Genomic DNA, 15,125 nt, shown 5'->3' on the forward strand with positions numbered 1-15,125 from the left:
CAAGGGGGATTTGTTGGGTTGCTTCTACATACTTGTGTAGTCTGGACTTTATTCTGTAAAGTGCCTTGAGATGACTTTGTTGTAAATTGGCGCTATATAAATAAAGTTGAATTGAATTGAATTGAATTGAACAGCCAACAGACGGAACAGCTCACATTATAGGAGATGATTCAAATAGATTCGAAAAACGGGCATCGGGGGCCTTGTGAAGGGGGTACAGGGAGGGGTATCAATGGCAAAACAGGCCTCATCTTCCTGCTGTTTGCTGCAGAATGAGAAGCCCCCTCACCTCTGGCTCAATTCAGACACACACAGATATCTTTAATCAAAGCTTTCAACTGAACAAAAATGCACATTGAGCCCGTGGACCACTCTGTCTCTGCTCCAGGACAATCGTCTGTGTGTAGCCGCATCAAGTGACACCTGCTAGTTTTTGAAATAATCATATATGAGATATATGATATATCGTGGAGAAGAAACAGGAAGTGAGAGAGCTACTGGATAGAAATCAATTTAGGAAATGAAACCAGTTACCATGGGTCCCACCCAATATGTTTTTGTGCTATGTTTGCCTAAACTTAAACGTCCTTTCTCAAGGTTCTGGGTTATAGGGTGTTAGATAAACAGAAACTGCTTAGTATGTAGGTCAGGGTCACATGCAAATGAAAGTAAGAAAGAAAAGTTGAACAGGAGGTTTTTTAAGTCCCTAAACTGAGCAGCTTCAGCTTTCTGTTAATCAGACTCCCAGGGAGCAGAAGGATCAAATTCACAATGAACATCCAACGTGTTCTGCTCTTTTGCTTCTTATCGGGTGAGGACTGATGAGTGTGCTGCAGCACTCTTCTGTTTGGAGCATTTTTGTGAATAGTTGTTCATATTTGAGCATTGCTGACGTTTTTCTCTGATGTATCCACTATCTCATCTAATTTGTCTAACAGCACCGTGGGGTGGAAACACTGGGCTCGTCAGTGCAAAACTCAACATTTATACAGGAGCTGAAGGCGGAAATGGCTCTATTAATTGCCATTTACCCCTGTCTGGAAGCTGGAAGTTCTTCTGTAAAGATGAATGCGACAAAGACGGAATCCTGGTTAAAACAGACGGTGTCAGAGCTAACAGTGGCAGATACAGCATTAAGTATCAAACTGGATCATCTGGCAGAGGAATTCTGTCTGTGACCATCACAAATATGATCAGGTCTGATTCAGGACTATACACTTGCGGTTTGGGTGAATCGTCAGGTCCAGATTCGTACACCAGCTTTATGGTCAGAGTGTCAAATGGTGAGTTCCTACCAAACGTTGTAAAGTATAACTATTTTTTTACAACATTTTGGAGCATAGGAATTAATGAGATCGAGTCGAATCAAATTACACAGTGCTAAGAGTTTTTTAACGATCCATGAAGCTATTTCAATAAATGCTGCATTACCACTGAAAGACTGGAGTCTGTGCACTCTGTGAATCAAAACTAACCGTGACTGAATTTCACTCAATAACTGCAGATTTTCCTGGTTATATGTTTTCAGAAGTGTTGAATAGAGATGTTTTTATGACAACGGATGTTGAAGGAGAAACTATCAAAAAACCATGCCACCGTGAAGCCAATCAAAGCAGGATCTTCTTCTGTAAAGGCGACTGTAAAACAGAAGAGGACGTCCTCATCGAAACAGATGAGAAAAAAGCTCAGAGTGGAAGATACGGTATTGAATATATAGAGGAATCTATATTTGGACTGTATGTGACCATCAAACAGGTGAAGAAGTCCGACACAGGACAGTACAAGTGTGGTTACGGCAGAGCTTTGTCTCCAGATTCACCTTTTACATTTTCTCTCATTGTTATAGATGGTAAGCTATTTCTTTTAAATTCTGTGACATTTCTTCAGCATCTGTGTAACTTCTCTTCAAAGTATAATAATTTATTCAAATGTGAAAACGTTTTACAATTCTTTCGAGAATCTGAAATAAAGTCATCGCCTAAAAATTATGTTCCAATAAAAACTAAACTGCAAATGCGATAATGTTTTCCAGAGAAACATAATTTCAACCCTCATTACATTTCCTGTCAACATAATGAGAATGTGGCGAATATAACGTAAATGTTGACTTGCAAATACACATTTTTGTCCACCAAAATATCTGATCTTGCAGCAAAACATCATGTTTCGATTTCTGCAGTAATACGTGATCCTGAAGTACAATGTCCAGTTTGTGACTACCGACATTTTGTGCCTTTCAGTTTTTTATTTTCAATGTTAAATGAATATAGGTCAAATTTGCCGAAGGTTATTCATTTTTTAAAATCGTTTAGAATCATCATGTCATTTGCTTAAATTAGCCAAACACGGCAAAGCTGCACAAAAACCAACACATTTGATCCTAACGACAAAAATGTCCTATTGAAAACCATTGAAAATTCCATTTGTGATCCCAGATTTATCTTAACATAAACTAATGCTTCCCTTTCTGTTAGGATTTCATTTTGGACTCCTGACCTTCTATTTGAAATGTTCATATTCCACATGGTGACGTTTCTTTTTCCTGTTCAAAGTGTGCAGCAAAATGTTCCACTTTGTAGGATTTTCTGCAAGGGTGCTTTGCTAATGAAAAGGTGTGTGTGTGTGTGTGTGTGTGTGTGTGTGTGTGTGTGTGTGTGTGTGTGTGTGTGTGTGTCCAAATGCGTAAATGTTTTCTCTCAGAAGATCATTTTAGTTTGGACTGAAAACAAACTGTGGAGCTCTGTAAACAGAATGGCACAAAAAGGGTTCGAAAAACCAACGTAGAATTAATATTTGATATGTATATTTCAGGCTCAGGAAAGATTGAGTTATTTAAAGTGGAAAAAATATTAACATGTAACATTTTTACAGTACACCGGGAAAATGTATTTCAACACATCCACGATCTTTCTTTAATCGTAACGTCAGTGGTTTTCTTGCCTGAACCAAAGCACACACAGGACTCAGGAAGTGATCTCGGGGCTCGGGCTTGTCAAGTCCTGTGCTTCGTACAGCTGCCACCATGAAAATCCATTTCCTGTAATAAAAGTACAGATTCTTATCAATTCAAAAAATGTGTTTCGTTGGGACACAGTGATTAAGTCATTACGTTCACTACAAAAAACTGGATTGTGTTTGCAGTTTAGTTGTATGAGTAGGACCAGATGTTTGTTTTTTATCTATGTCCATGTCTCATTTCTATTGCTGTCATCAGTTTGTCCCTATCAGTATTAGTTCAGTGTTTTTCACTGTGTTCACAGATCCATCAACTTCCAAACCAACCCCAAGTCTTAGCCCATTTTCAACTTCAGTCCCAACAACAGCAACTGTAACAACACCCCAGGGTTTAATCGGCTCCACTTCAGGAAGCTCTGCACCATCACCAGTTTCCACTGACATCACTGAGCAGTCAACAGCTGCAGGTTGCACTTTTTGTTCAAATCTAGTAACTTTTTATATACAGTCTTAATCCGTCCTTCCAGGAAGTCTCCATCACAAGTAATTGCAGTTTAAAACATCACAACAAATCTGATATTTTAGACGGTTTAAAAAACAAAATGTTCACGGCTTCCTGAAGGGACTGTTGTGCTGAGCTGAGTTATCGAACCTCAGTCCTCATTCAGTGTCTGATTGTTGTTTGTGTTCTTATTGTTTAAAGTTGTGACCACTTCTAAACCAACTCAGACGCTCCAACCTTTTTCAGCATCAGCAGCACAGGGTTTAACCAGCTCCACAGCTCCATCGGTTTTCTCTGACACCACTGACCAGTTCACAGGTACAGGACACTTTATATAATACTGCGTCCAGCTGAGTGTCAGTGTCTGTCTGCCATGTTTTCAGAAACACGCAGGAACTGACTCTATATCTTACGGTTTTCCAGTAAATGCATTTGCCAGCTTCACAGTTTAGGGAACTTTAGAATCTAAAGTTCCCTAAACTGTGAAAGTTGCATCATCTAAAGTTTAGATGATGCAACTTTCACGTGTCATGCAACTTCTCATGCAACTTTCTCACGTTTAAAAGACGACAAAAAAACATTTTCTCCCAAGAAATTGATAATTTTCAGTTATTTGTAATACAAAGTAGTTTTTGTTTCTCTCTCTCTTCCCTCCCAGTCTTGTCCTACATCCCTCACCCAGGCTATGTCCTGCCCCTGGTTGGATGTGTGTCTTTAGTAGGTGTGTTACTGTTGGTCCTGCTGCTCGTCTACAAGTGGAAGACAGTGAAGAACAGCAGAAGCTTTGAGGTAGAGGACGTTCAATTTACATACAAGATTTGTATGTAACTGCCATTGATACAAAAATCAAGTCACATTACCTGAAATGTTGCTGTGAAGTGATGTTTTATTTATGGTTTAATTTCTTGTCAGTTTGGTAAATTTGTTGTTCGTGTTTTCAGTTTCCCGTCATCTATAGCCACCTGGTGTGATGTTGCCAGCAGAGATTAGGAACAAACCCCTACTTCCCAGTCACACAGAACAAAACTTGTGTTTGTTACTGGTTCAGGTCGACAAGTGGAATAGAACTACTGTCAACTACTGACTGATTTTGTCCTAGTTGTGACTATTTGTGTATTAACACCTAACATGTAATGAAGAATACCACTCGTTTACTGATTTTAATTATAATATGTACTTCATTAACCATATACTACTCATCATTTTATGTGTGCATGCTTTACTGTGGGAACGGAGGAACATAATGGCACAAAACGACCAAAACACACTGTGCTGTGTGGTGCAGGTGCACTAAGCTAACAACAATAGGGGAGAATTTCCTAAAATAATAAAGGATAGATGTGTGAAAAATTGTTGTTTTGCTCACAGGCGATGTTCTGCAGCCATCTCTTAAACGCCTTTTACATAAAATGACTTACAGTGTTTACAGAAAATGTAATGAATTGGATGCTTTTGCATTGCTGCTGTTCTTTTCTTTGGAGCAGAGAGCAGCTGTAAAAGGACCATGCAATTTCCTTCTGGGATTAATAAAGTTGTTTGAATCTTGTATTTTAAATGGTTACTGTGTTTAGCGTAAAGTATTAAGGACATTTTAACATATGTCTGTACCTACCTGTCTCTACATTTATTCTCATATGAAAAATGCATTATAAATTATTATTACCGTCTTTTCGCCCTCTTTCTCTGCTTTGACACGCACTGACACTGACACTGAGCTCTGTTGAGCGGAGGGGTGAAAGTAAAGATGCCTCCTCCAGGAAAGGCCAACTGCAGACCTTCAGAGCCACAAACCTGCACAACCCATGATCCTCAGCTTCTGTTTTAATAAACACACCTGGTCCAGGTAATCAGTGGTGGGTAGATGGAAAACCAACAGGTCTTGTTATACATTATAGCCAAAGGTGTATCAACCAAGGCTGGCGGCACAGGGGGCAAACCCCCCAGTTTTCAAAGTAGTGAGGCGGTGCTTCACCATCTCTGCTGCCTAGTTTTTCAGATTGGATGATGTACAAACAGCACAGTTTGGACAATTTATATTAATAGTAGTACAGGAAAAAAAAAAATCACAGTTACCGGTTTGTATAACACAGTACACTTCAGAGGTCCTGGAGGCTCAATGGTTAGAGCTTTGGCTTGGGAGGCAGAAGGCCACGGTCCCATCGCGATCCCATCCACCCCACCAGGTTAGGCCCTGCACAGCCATCAAGGGCCACCTTGGTGCCGGTCCCGAGGCCGGATGAAATGAGAGGGTTGCGGCAGGAAGGGCATTAGATTAGATTCGGCCAACTACAGTAAGTGTAGTTGTTAATACGTCAGTAAACATCATTTTAAACTCTCCTACAATAACTTTTCATCTAGCATTAGATGCTAAGGTTAGCACATTAAGAGATATGAACATCTGGCATTAGTAGCACTAACATTAAACACAAAGTGTCACACAAATTTCTGTCACTTTTTTGGTGATTGAAACAGTAGTAAATATGTATTTGGTGTCTTATTTTAAGCTAATAATACTGTAAACAAACTGGCTGCAGCACTGCAGCTGCTGTCCCCCGCGGAGACATTAGCGACAGGTGAAGCTGCTCCACAGTCAGGTCTCTGTCCAGACTCATTAACCAAATGGTACTACCCCCCAGCTCCAACTTTGGCTTATTGTCGTGAACCCAAGCTCGACGTCTGTGTCCAGCAAGTAGGCTGACGTTAGCTTCCTTCGGCTTTGTCTGTTTGGGATCATCCTCTGATTGGTTGGATCATTGGATTGATCACATGATATGTTTTTCGTGGTCTTTGCTAGGAAACACCTCCAACTTTGACTCGTGAGTCCATCAGACATTGTTCCAATCATCGCGGCCCAATGCAACCCCTTCTTCTGTTTTGCCAACTTTAGGGGTTTTATTCTTAGTAACTCTGCCCATGAGGCCAGTGTCTGTGAGCACTGCTTTCTCTCGTTTTATTTAATGAAGCAGCCAATGAAGGAGCACTGAGGATTTTGTTGTTTGAAAAGGACACTTATAGGAACTTGTCTCCCCGGGCAGATGTGCACTCGGGGCTTAAACTGCATCTGTGCTGATTGTATCCAAAAGCTGAGCAAGGCGTATGTAAAATGTTTTATGTCGTGTGCAGATCGAAGTGCGCACACTATCATAGTATTTCCCTCCAACAGATTCATTTTATTACAAAACCTAATCTTAAATGTGACTGAGCAGTGCTCGCTTACCATAGTGCGTTTGAGGATAAGACTTTGTCTGATAAGACTTTGCTTTGATGTTTTCTCCTTGACTTAGAATTTTGCTGCCTTGTACCTCACTTGTAAGTCACTTTGGATAAAAGCGTCGGACTACATGTAAATGTAAATGATACAAATTAGCAATTAACAATTTTAATATGATAATTACATGCTCTATAATTAATTAATCTATATTAATTAATTATTATTTTGCTGTAAAAGTATTCAAAATATTTTATTTAAAACAGATTTACAATATTTTACAAAGACTTTAAAGTTCAACATCTCTTTTTTCAGAATCTGAATATTTACTACTTAGGCTGAATGATCTACTCTCCTTTCGGCTTATCCTGTGGGTTCAGGGTCGCCACAGCGGATCATTGTCCGCATGTTGATTTGGCACAGTTTTTACTGACACAACCCTCCCCAATTTCTACCGGGTTTGGACTGGCACTGCATTGCTAGGGAGGGAGAATGGGCTGTTAGGGGTTCAGTGTCTTGCCCAGGGACACTTTGACATATAGCCAGGGCCGGGGATCGAACCACTCACCCTGTGGTCCGTAAGCAACTGCCTTTACCAACTGAGCTATAGCCGCCCCACTTAGGCTGAATGATGATTTATATATATTATTATATTATAATATGTATTAATGTTTCATGGTAAGTTGAATAAAACATTAATCACATTTGAGTAATTGGATTTAGTAGTTTTTAATCGGTAAATTTTGATGCTCATTTTGCCTTCTATTTGTTATATTCAGATAAATATGCATATAATATTAATATCCTTCCATATTGAAGCAACAGCCGTCTCCAGCTTTGTTGAATACAGTTATTATTGTTACATGTGTTTACAAGATTAGTGAAAAGGAGAAAATGATTTCTGGGAACGAGTTTACATGCACTGTTTCATGAATCACGAAAACAGATCCACGTTAATCTATATCACGCTTTGATTCTGTGATGAAGTAATTTCAATAAACAGCATTTTCATTCAATAAAGCAAAGATGCAGGTGTCTCCAGAGTCAGAATCACAATCAGACCTGTTTATTGCCAGGTAAAGATAAGAACTCTTATGTTTGACAGGTGCAAACACAGAATCTAAAATCTAAAGTTAAAATACAAATACACACAACAAATATGAAATCTGTGAACAATAGAAAAGATAGAATAAAATACATCAAACTAAGCTACAAACAGCAGAAGTGAGTGTGCAGTGGGAAGTGGTGCAACCTAAAAAGTGGGAGTGACTGGCCATAGGTTGGGGGGGGGATTAATCTGTGTGTGTGTGTGGGGGGGGGGGGGGGGGGGGGGGGGGCACCGTTCAGCAGACTGACCGCAGTGGTAAATAAACTATTCTTGTGGTGTGAGGTCCTGGTTTTGATGGACCAGAGAGGGTGAGGGTGGGAGGGGTGAGCTCCTGGGTGATGGTGGTGCCCAGGAAGCGGAAGGACTTGACAGATCTGCAGATGAGGGGGGAGGAGGGCTGGGTCCTTCCTGAAATACACTATCATCTCCACTGTGTGGAGAGCATTGAGCTGCAGGTTGTTCACCACCACACCAGATGGTTCATCTCACTCCTGTAGGCCAACTCGTCTCCATCAGATATGAAGCCGATGAGGGTGATGTCATCTGCGAACTTGAGGAGTTCGACAGACCGGTGACCAGATGTGTTGTTGTACAGGGAGAATAACAGAGGAGAAAGACAGCAGCCTTGGGGAGATGCAGTGCTGCGACGTTTATTCCAATTTATTAAAACAGTAATTAAAAAATTAACTGCACCAATTGTTCGATTTTAATGATGTAGGTTTGCCATGGTTTTCAGCCTTTATCATGATGAGTCAGTACCATCATTCAGATGATTGAATAAAATAAGAATGTTCAATTTATGAGTCAAAATCTGCCTTTAAGTGCAGTGTTGCAACAAAATGAAAGCTTGCACTACTTAAAATTCAAATCAAACATTTTTTTCCTGTCTTTTATAACTGTAGAGTAGGATTGGTTCTGATCAGGGGTGGCTGGATCGGGGCTGTGGTAGTCGGCCTTTTTGCCTTTGTTGACTGTAATTCAGTTCTCATAGATGACAGATATCTGAAAATAAAACAGGAACGACGTCAAACCTGAAAAACTGCATTAGTCAAAATAATAGACCAGAAATAACACTGGGAACCATGATGGCTGCAGCCTCAGCCACACTATGGATTTATGTGGTAATGTTCTCAAGTACTTCTTTTGTCAAGTCATAATTAAAAGCAGCACATTTGAATCATTTTTTATTGTCAATTCTTGAACTAGTTGTATTTAAGCAACTGTATTTAAGTTGTATTTGTTTACCACCTGGTGTGACCAGCCAGTACATGTGCTGCCCCTTTGCTTCACTCAAGTGAGGTCGGTTTTGTCTTATTTTATGTTTGGAACTTGTGTTGTAGTTCAGTTTGTAGTATTTTACGTTTAGATATCTTTTGATGACCTCTATTAAAATACTGCAGTTATTAAATCGGGCAAGTACAAAATTGTTTTCAAGTTACTTCCACTCACAACTTGTGAAGTAAAAACGGTCACTTCAACAAAATTTACATGTAAAAAAGGAACAAAAAGAGGGAAACTTGTAATAAATAAACAGTAACTCAGTTTAGCTTAGTGGGGCTGTTGGATTTTCAGAAAGTCCCAGGTGGACTTTGAAGTGCATTTTTTGGCCTGTAGATCTTCGCCCTCATTTTATAGTGTGACTGAAATCTCTGCAGAAAACTTCACTGACTCTGTGAAAAGCACGAACAGTTTTAGATGAAAATCTACTGTCACCTTTTGGGGATATTAACGACTTCTACCTTGTTATCTACAGAACATTACCTCAATCTTATTACCAAGTGTTTCCCTAATTTATATTAAGATTACATATAACCACATATTGTGGAGCCAGAGTCATAGGTCAAGAAAGTTGAAAGACCCATTATATATACAGAACACTATAAACTGAATTTATAATAGTGGCACTAAATGAATGTTGTGAGAATAACTGAACTTATTATGATTTATCATTTGGGCACAATCTGTTTGAACTTTGAGAGGCTGTCAAACTAACATGGACGAGAACTAAATAGCAGATTGAAACCTACAGAGACAAAATAAGACAAAGAAAGTCACCGTGCTGTTTGTGCCGTCTGTGCGTCCACTGATGTTCCTGCGCAAGTTCCACCTTCTTTTCCATTTGTAGAGGAGCAGCAGACAAACATTTAACAGTAATACAGAAGCCAAAAAGCTACACAAAACCCAAGGCCAGCAGAAATTTGTGATGGGGGCATCAGAGGCTGGGGAGAGAAAAGAGTCGTGTGGTTGGCTTATGTAGATTATTGAACACTATTACAACTAGAAAGCAACACTTTTACATGTAGGTCCCTGCTCTATTTGGATGGATGCAGTAAATTCAGTAACTGTAACTGACCCACACATGCTAATGTGGAACGAAATGCAGCAATGCAACAAGTAAAATAAACATTGGATATGAACAATTCAAGTTTTAATTTAAATAGAAAATTTTAAAAACTGGATTTAAAAAAGTTGCATGTTGCAATGTCTTTACAAATTTGCAATTTGCATTAATAGTTGTGATCGCAACATCGATATTTCTGGGGAGTTTGAATTATGTTTTAGATGTCAATGATACACTGTGTAGTAACAATTCATATAAAAAGAACTTGTTACAGGAAAAGTCCTGTTAATAAAAATGAGGAAGTATTTTGCTTTTTGAACAGTTCAAATTCCTCAAATTCTTTCTATAGCTTTAAAAAGTTTTTTTTTTCATTTTTAGCTCTCTTTACAGAAAATATGGATTATAAATAACCATGGTAATTAGTTTTAAGGGACACTCACCATCTTCAATAAGTATTGCAAATCTGAAGTTTGAAGCTGGAGACAAAGGGTCGCCGTAACCACACGTGTACCATCCTGTGTCAGACTTGGTCACTTGTACGATTGTGACATACAGCCCGACTGTAGATCCGTTAATGTATTCAATGCCATATCTTCCATTCTGAGCTTTGACATTATTCACCTTGATGAGAATGTCCTCTGCTTTGTTACATGGGTCCTTACAAAAGAACATTGGGCCATTGTTGACAGCAGTGTTACAGGGATATGTGACCGTTTCTCCTTCAGTATTGGTTGGGATAAATCCAGAGGTAAGACCCAGTGGTGCTGTGGAAAAGATGATCACAGTTACATGTACACATACTGTACAGTGGGTGGACTGGTAATCAGACAGCCGCTGAACACAGGTCCACAGTTTCTACAGTGAAACAAAGCAACTTTGTCCCAAATGAGTCCAAAACCACACAACCGTATACCCACCCCCTAATGTAAATGTTTCTGACTGGCTTATGTGGCCAAAAGACTAGAAGCCTGGTGCTGCAACTGCTCTCGTGTTTTTAGTTTTGGGCCTTGATATTAATTGGCATTTTAGTATATTTTAAATGAAACTTTTTTTTGGTAGTGACTATTTTACCATTGTGCATCAATTAAGTGTCTAATTGGTGACAGAATCTTTGCAGAGTTGATTCCTACTGATTATTGATGCATTTACTGAGTGTGACTTCCTTTTTTTTAATGTATTGAATTCACCCATTATTGTTTGTTTCACACTTTGGCTATTGTAAGATTGTGTGTATAAATGATAATTTTTTGTCTGTTTTATTGTCACTATGTGACATTTATATGTTTTAGATATTTTCCTGTATTTTATGGCAATTTTCCTAAAATAAATGCTGTAAGATCTTCATCCTGCTCAGTATGACAGGAGCTGCAAAGAGCAGGGCCATCAAATCCACCTCAGAAGTTGCAGAGAGAGCCTCGAGGTGGATCTGGATTAGAAGGTCCAAAAAGGGCCAATGCTGCTGGGACACAAGTCGGGGCCTGATCAACCCTGGCTGGGTCGCCTAAGCGAGGGTGTCTGACGACGTGAGACCCAAAACCCTCGAGGATCCAAGGAAACATCATTGATGATGTGTCCCAGCACATCCACGGATGGGTCTATACACACCTAATTGGATATTCTGCATTTTTTGTAGACTTACATGATTGGGAATCATTTTAAGACCTGAGAATATACTTTGGGTTAGAGTCCCAAGGTGGACTAACTTAATCAAATTTACAATCTGACAGAGTCACAAAAAGAGTAAAACTTTTTAAAACACAATACTCAACACGTGAAGTTTAAAAGGAAGGTAGAGCAGATTAAATGTCTTAAAATCAACTCACCATTTGCATTCTCTTCATGAATGCTAAATACAGGATTTTAATGGGTACAGATACTTAAATACAGTTTTTTGCAGTTCTTAAAAAAATCCCAATGTAGTGAATGGTGTAATTATAGCAGCTTTCATACCTTTCAGTAGAAACTCACCGTTTGAAACCCTGATGTCAAAGTCAACGTATGAATCTGGAACCAAAGATTTACCCAAACCACACCTGTACCGTCCTGAGTCAGACTTGGTAAGACTTGTGAAGGTCACAGACAGAATTCCGAATCCAGATGGTCCATTTCTGTATTCAATGCTGTACCTGCCATTCTTAGCTGTAACATTATCTGTTTTAACGAGGATGTCTTCGTCTTTACTACAGTCTTCTTTACAGAAGAACTTTGTGCTTCCAGACACAAGCTGGGTCCACTCAATTGTACCACTTCGTCCTTCAGCTCCAGTAAAAATGTTGACCTCTGCCTTAACGATTCCAGTGTTTTCTCCACTCAGTGCTGTGGAAAAGATGAACAGTAAATTAAGTAAAACTAAGTAAAACTTTAGGGGCAAAATGTTCCTACATTCTACAGAAAACAGATCACAAGAAGAACAACAACTGAGAGAAATGTAATCATTGTTCTAAACAGTCGGTCCTCACCTGCTAACAAGCAGAGGAGGAAAACGAGGTGGATTTTCATTCTGAATTTGATGGAGAAATGCCTCAATCCACTGCTATCACAGTCTGTCTCACCATTTGGGAAGTTGAAGCTGCTTTAAATTGAACATGTCCTTCCTCTCCGTGTGTGACGATGTTAGCAGTGTACATCAGGGTGGGGCCAGGTAGGACTATAACCCCACCGCGAATCATTTGATGTGTAGAATACAAAACCATGTATCTTCTATTTGCCCTGTTTGCCCCACGCCTCCAGTTACCAGAGCAAAAAAAGCAGCAAAGCGACTTAAACGTTACTCGGGCTGCACAGTGTGCTCTCAGTGAAATCCACGGACAGCAGCTGCTCCTTCTCATCAATGCTACAACCTACAAGCTTCATTTACAGTACGAGTCTCTCAACGTCCACCGCTTCCAGTCCTACAACACAGTGTGATTCTCTGAAACTTTGCCCCACAAAGTAACTGTTGTTGATATTCTAAAATTATTTATTCCTTTAAATGTCAGAAACAAGGTCTCAGTGACCTTATGTTCTGCACTTATATACTGCTTTTCTACTTATTGACACTCAAAGTGCTTTACACTGCTTCTTACTCGCCCATTCACACACTGAAGGAGGAGGAGCCGGGGATTGAACCAACAACTATGGGACATGCATGTAAACTGTCTCATTTACACCGGCTGACAGCTAAACTCACATTGGGCCTCGTGAAACAAACTCTCTTGAGCTCTCCCTTACGGAAAATTACAGACCCCTCTCTCTTTTCCATTTCTGTCAAAGACAATGGAACGAGCAGTCTTCAGTCTACTCTCAGACTTTCTTTCCAAGAACAACTTCCTTGATGTCAACTGCTTCAAGGAGGGTCACTCCACAGAAAAAGACACTACTGGCGGTTGTGGTCAGTCTTCTGTCTTAATCCTACTTGATCTATCTTCATTGACACTGTGAACCATCAGATCCTCTTGTCCACACTCTGACTTAGGCATCTCTGGATCAGCTCTAGCCTGGTTCATTCTTACCTATCGGAACAAACCTTCAAGGTATCCTGATATTTTTCACTCTCATAGCCTCTCTCCCGGTGTGCCGCAGGGCTCAGTTCCTGGTCCTCTTCTTTTATACTACATCCCTGAGTCTTATCATCTGCTTACATGGCCTTTCCTATCACTGCTATGCTGATGACACACATCTCTTCCTGTCCTTTCCACCAGATGACTCCACTGTCTCATAACGCATTTCTGCCTGTCTCTCAGACTATCTCTGCTTGGATGAGAGAGAGATATCTTCAGCTCAGCCTCTTCAAGACCGAAGTCCTTGTCTTCCCAGCCAGACCTTCGACTCAACACAGCATCATTGTCAACACAAGTCGGCCAAAAATCTGGGGGTCATCATCGACGACCAACTGAGCTTTAAGGACCACATCTCCTCAGTCTCTAGAGCATATAGATTTGTCCTCTTCAGCATCAGAAAGATGAGACCCTACATCACGGAATATACAACCCCACTCATTGTACAGGGGTCACCGGTATCCACAATCAAACCCAGCCAAAAAGGACTCATGTCACACCACACACACTAACCATCTCTACACTGGCTTCCTGTAGCTGCTCGCATCAGGTTCAAAGCTTTTCCTCTTGACTACAGGATGATCAACTCAACAGCTCCCGCTTACCTCAACTCCCTCATTCAAGTCTACAATCCTTCCCGTCTGCTGCTGTCCGCCAACGAACGACGTCTGGTGGTCCCAGCGCCACACAGAAGACACCAAGCAAAACTCTTCAGCGCAATGATCCCACGATGGTGGAACGAGCTACCGAACTGCACACTCAGCAAACTCACTCCCAATATTCAACAAACTGGTGAAAACTAAACTCTGCTGCACTTTCCTATGCACTTAAATCTATTGAAATATATATATCTATATAAATAAAACATTTCCTTTCTGCTCTTTCTTGCATCTCATGAAACATAAACACTTTTCTGATCAGACTTTGCTTTGATGTTTTCTCCTTGACTTAGGTTTTTGCTGCCTTGTACCTCACTTATTAGTCGCTTTGGGTAAAATCATCTGCTAAATGACTAAATGGAAATGGGGAAAAAAAGATCCTGATTCTGATCCTCCTCCTTTTGTCCAGCATGTATTCTGCCTTCACAGCATCCACTGTGACATGTCTGGACGTCATTTTGCAACTCTGCGGTTCCATCCCGAGTCCAACGGCCAACGTAACAAGCCAACCAAAGTGTGGAAACCGCTCCTGCGACACTTCCTCCAACCCCTCCACCTGGAAATCTTTCTCACCTTGGGTAGAATTTGCTGATAGCTCTCTCACCTCTTCTGCCACAGGTCTCTCACCCTTCCCGAGGCTACCAGCCTCCTCTGTTCACCAGCCAAGAAACATAAATTGCTGTCCTATCCGTCCAAGTTCACATCCATCGCTGCCATAGGCTGTGAAAAGAGACCCAGGCTGCCCTTCTCTGAACCACAGACAGACACAAGCAGCTAGCTGACTGCCTAAGAGCCCCTGACCCCCCCGTCTCTCAC

The 15,125-nt window shown here is 40.4% G+C and overlaps 2 protein-coding genes across 2 annotated transcripts; one reads left to right on the plus strand and one right to left on the minus strand.

Moving 5' to 3' along the window:
- Nucleotides 1-607: 607 nt before the first annotated feature.
- Nucleotides 608-5,003, plus strand: LOC137140264 (polymeric immunoglobulin receptor-like). The gene is made up of 7 exons (XM_067528506.1): nt 608-811; nt 939-1,283; nt 1,529-1,849; nt 3,261-3,422; nt 3,659-3,775; nt 4,116-4,246; nt 4,399-5,003. The coding sequence occupies exons 1-7, from the start codon at nt 772-774 to the stop codon at nt 4,426-4,428; spliced, it is 1,146 nt and encodes a 381-aa protein (XP_067384607.1). The 5' UTR covers nt 608-771; the 3' UTR covers nt 4,429-5,003.
- Nucleotides 5,004-7,427: 2,424 nt separating this feature from the next.
- LOC137139727 (polymeric immunoglobulin receptor-like) lies at nt 7,428-12,646 on the minus strand. Its single transcript, XM_067527393.1, has 5 exons — nt 12,574-12,646; nt 12,083-12,430; nt 10,555-10,878; nt 9,829-9,992; nt 7,428-8,775 (listed from the first exon to the last, which is right to left on the minus strand). The coding sequence occupies exons 1-5, from the start codon at nt 12,611-12,613 to the stop codon at nt 8,752-8,754; spliced, it is 900 nt and encodes a 299-aa protein (XP_067383494.1). The 5' UTR covers nt 12,614-12,646; the 3' UTR covers nt 7,428-8,751.
- Nucleotides 12,647-15,125: the final 2,479 nt, after the last annotated feature.

The sequence above is a fragment of the Channa argus genome, chromosome 13 (genome assembly GCF_033026475.1).
Source record: "Channa argus isolate prfri chromosome 13, Channa argus male v1.0, whole genome shotgun sequence".
Classification (NCBI taxonomy): Eukaryota; Metazoa; Chordata; class Actinopteri; order Anabantiformes; family Channidae; genus Channa; species Channa argus.

Coding starts and splice junctions, on each gene's coding strand:
- LOC137140264 (XM_067528506.1), top strand. CDS start 772: ATGAACATCCAACGTGTTCTGCTCTTTTGCTTCTTATCGG. Junction 3,423..3,658: donor TGAGCAGTCAACAGCTGCAG/GTTGCACTTTTT, acceptor TATTGTTTAAAG/TTGTGACCACTTCTAAACCA. Junction 3,776..4,115: donor CACCACTGACCAGTTCACAG/GTACAGGACACT, acceptor CTTCCCTCCCAG/TCTTGTCCTACATCCCTCAC.
- LOC137139727 (XM_067527393.1), bottom strand. CDS start 12,613: ATGAAAATCCACCTCGTTTTCCTCCTCTGCTTGTTAGCAG. Junction 10,879..12,082: donor TGACATCAGGGTTTCAAACG/GTGAGTTTCTAC, acceptor TCTTTTCCACAG/CACCACTGGGTCTTACCTCT. Junction 8,776..9,828: donor CAGACGGCACAAACAGCACG/GTGACTTTCTTT, acceptor TTTTATTTTCAG/ATATCTGTCATCTATGAGAA.